This window comes from Fibroporia radiculosa (assembly GCF_000313525.1).
Source record: "Fibroporia radiculosa TFFH 294 genomic supercontigs, scaffold41728, whole genome shotgun sequence".
Classification (NCBI taxonomy): domain Eukaryota; kingdom Fungi; phylum Basidiomycota; class Agaricomycetes; order Polyporales; family Fibroporiaceae; genus Fibroporia; species Fibroporia radiculosa.
This window is the reverse complement of record NW_012133087.1, coordinates 446-3,214: the sequence shown is the minus strand read 5'-3', so window position 1 is coordinate 3,214 and position 2,769 is coordinate 446. Positions and strand designations below refer to the sequence as shown.

General features: G+C 54.5%; 1 protein-coding gene across 1 annotated transcript in view; it reads left to right on the top strand.

Annotated features, from left to right (window-relative positions):
* Nucleotides 1-2,627: 2,627 nt before the first annotated feature.
* The window catches only part of FIBRA_09438 (uncharacterized protein), a gene marked incomplete at both ends in the record, with an annotated part of 327 nt that continues 185 nt past the window's right edge, over nucleotides 2,628-2,769 (top strand). Inside the window, one exon of the mRNA XM_012321738.1 lies at nucleotides 2,628-2,762. Within this exon, the coding sequence (XP_012177128.1) occupies nucleotides 2,628-2,762 (135 nt within the window). The remainder of the gene's footprint in view (nucleotides 2,763-2,769) is intronic.

Here is a 2,769-nt window from a genome sequence, read left to right as displayed (position 1 = left end):
GATGATCCGATTGGGATCTTTCGGTGGCAGCTTTATTCCGGGGGCTCAACTTTGAAGACAAAACCCCATCATCCAGAGATTGAGACATGCAATACAGGACTGACAGGCAAACCTTTAAGTCGATGCACTCGGGTCACGACGCCAAGACTCGCAATGGCCAGGCCTCCAAGACTAGCAGGAATAGCGTGTTGGATGGGAATCAGAAACTGATGGAGATGTTAGGCGGGAGTAGGAAGGATATCGGGATCATTTGGCACGGTCAGGGCAGTGGAGGTGGTGACTCAGGAGGTTCAGCAGGATGAGGGATATTTAAGAGTGGTATTTTATGGTTGTAAGCTAGCACTCGGCCCCTAGTAGTGAGACTCACACAGAATCACATCCCCCACTCAGCAGAGCTCAGTCCAACTTCGAACTCTTTTGAAGTGTTGCGTCTCCCTACAAACTACGACTACAATCCTCCGAACTACGTCTGCGACCTTCAAACTATGCCTACGACCTTCAAACTTCATCCTCTATCAGTACACCCCCTTCAAGGCACACCCACGCGCACAGCTAAGTACTTCGAAGTTCCGTTCTTGCACCCGACCTTCGAATGAGACCCGTGTGTCCGTGCTTGAATCGCACTTTGCGTTCAAGTTGTCGAGCTAGTTCCCCTCTACCTTCCCTCTGCTTCTACGAGAAGTCAGAGTGTTCGGACAGTCCGAAACGGTATTGTGACACCGTCCCGAGAAAATCTAGTGACGTCATCGCTGTTCGAGCGAGCTATCACAACTACAAGCCCTTACCCCCATCAGCTTCTCTGAGAAACAGAAACTCACCCTTTACTTCGCACCCCCAAGTTAGGGTTAGGTTTCCCAAGGTCACATCAGCGCGCCCATGTGCTATGCGGGCCTATCAATGTCACCTGATATTTTAGTCAGACTCCAGCTCGGGGATTTGTCATCACCACCAGTTAGTAAGATGGTCAGCAGGTGTTGGTAGATAGCCAATAGGGTAGTGAGCACAAGTACCAAGGGGTCTTGTCTTACAGTATCAGGGGGGCTTGCCCAGCATGTATATAAGCCAGTAAGTCTGCACCAGTTAGGGCCAGACTAGTTATAGTCATTCACTTGCTCTAACTCAGTGTGTGCCCTCTACTAGTAAACTGCCCTCAAGCCGTTACTCAGAGAAGCTATCAGATAGTGAGTATAGCCAGGTTTAGGGTTAGGTTTGGGTCTAGGGTAGAGTCACTGTGGGTCATCATGTGACACACTAGCTCCTTGCTCATCTATACAACTACCAGTGCTACAAGTGAGTATTGGGATTAGGGTATTGGATTAGTCAAGTATCAAGGCAATACTCTGACAACATAGAACTTATAGGTGCATCTTACTATTTGTTCAACAGCATGCTTGATCATGCCTCAATCAGGGGACAATCGGGCAGCCTTCCATGCACTGCTGCTTTTAGTGGGCATTGGGGTGTTGGAGGGGTGGGCTCTCGTGGCACGTGCCCGGTGCTATGGCGGGAGACGTCTGAGCCCACGACTGAGGAGCCCCGGGGGGAACGACTATCCGAGGTGAGGTGAGATATGGCGATCTACGCTGTGGCTGACGCAGGGTGGGCCGCGCGTTGTTGTGGGGGCGTCGTGCAATGTTGTCGCTGCAGCCGAGTCGACGAGCAACCGTCTCTGGGCGGGTGCGCGGTACGATTGGGATAGCTTACCACATAGTCCATGCAGTTTCAGGCGGGCTGCACATGTGTATCTCCCTGGTGGATGGTGCTACGACGTGGGGAGCCCGACACAGTCCGGTGTGCACTTGCGTGGTTTCTGTTCCTCGAAGTGGCTTGGTGGTGCAGGCGTGGTGTTCAATAACTGGCAACATCCGGGCCCTGCAGCGTGTCGCTCAATCCTTGTGGACCTTGCAGCGCATGGCCACGGTTCTCTTTTCCATGATCCCAGCTGTGGTCTTCGCCCGCTCGATCCTGTCTTCGAGCAGTTGCCCCAGTGGCGCCCGCAACATCATCGAGGACGTTCACCGCACTTCGCCATTGTCTTCTCCAGTTCCATTCTGCAGATGCGCCCGGGTGCTGTCACTAGACAACAGGGTGCGCCACGCACAGGGGCGAACAAACCAAGGCTGGCAACACTTGTCGGAGCAGCACTGCGCATGTGGGCTGGGAACAGCGATGTACTACTGGGGAGTCACGCAAAACACTCAGACTCAGAGTCAGTACGAGTCCTCGCAGTGTCTGGCTGCTTGATTGTCGACGGTCAGCGGCACTCAGAATATCATATATCACAGCCCGGCTCGAGAGGCCGGCATGTCACAAGCCCCGTATATGTCCTAACATCCTGCTAGCCCCAAGCACGCACGGCGTCCGGACACCGGCCCCTGCTCCGCCGAAGCAAACCTGCCCGAAAGTGGACTGTTATGCGGTGGCATGCGCGAGGATTCGCATACCCTATTTTGCGGTGCGGTCAAGGCTACGTATAGAGCCGCTGCCCGCCCTCTGAACGCTGAATTTTGGTCAGCATCGATTGACCGCCAGCGCAAACTCTCGCAGACCGCGTCGATAAGCCACCTGCATGCCGTCATTACAGCGACGACGCGGGCAGTCCGCACGCCCGTCCCTTCGCCCGTGCGATGGCGACGACGACGATGGGTGGCCGTAAGAAGAGACGGGCATCACATTCGCGCGGGATCCGCCTCGACTCAGCCCTCATGGCGTATCAAAATTCGCGTGGATTGCACGTCCGATGTTGGATATCGGCGTGTGGCGTTTGCG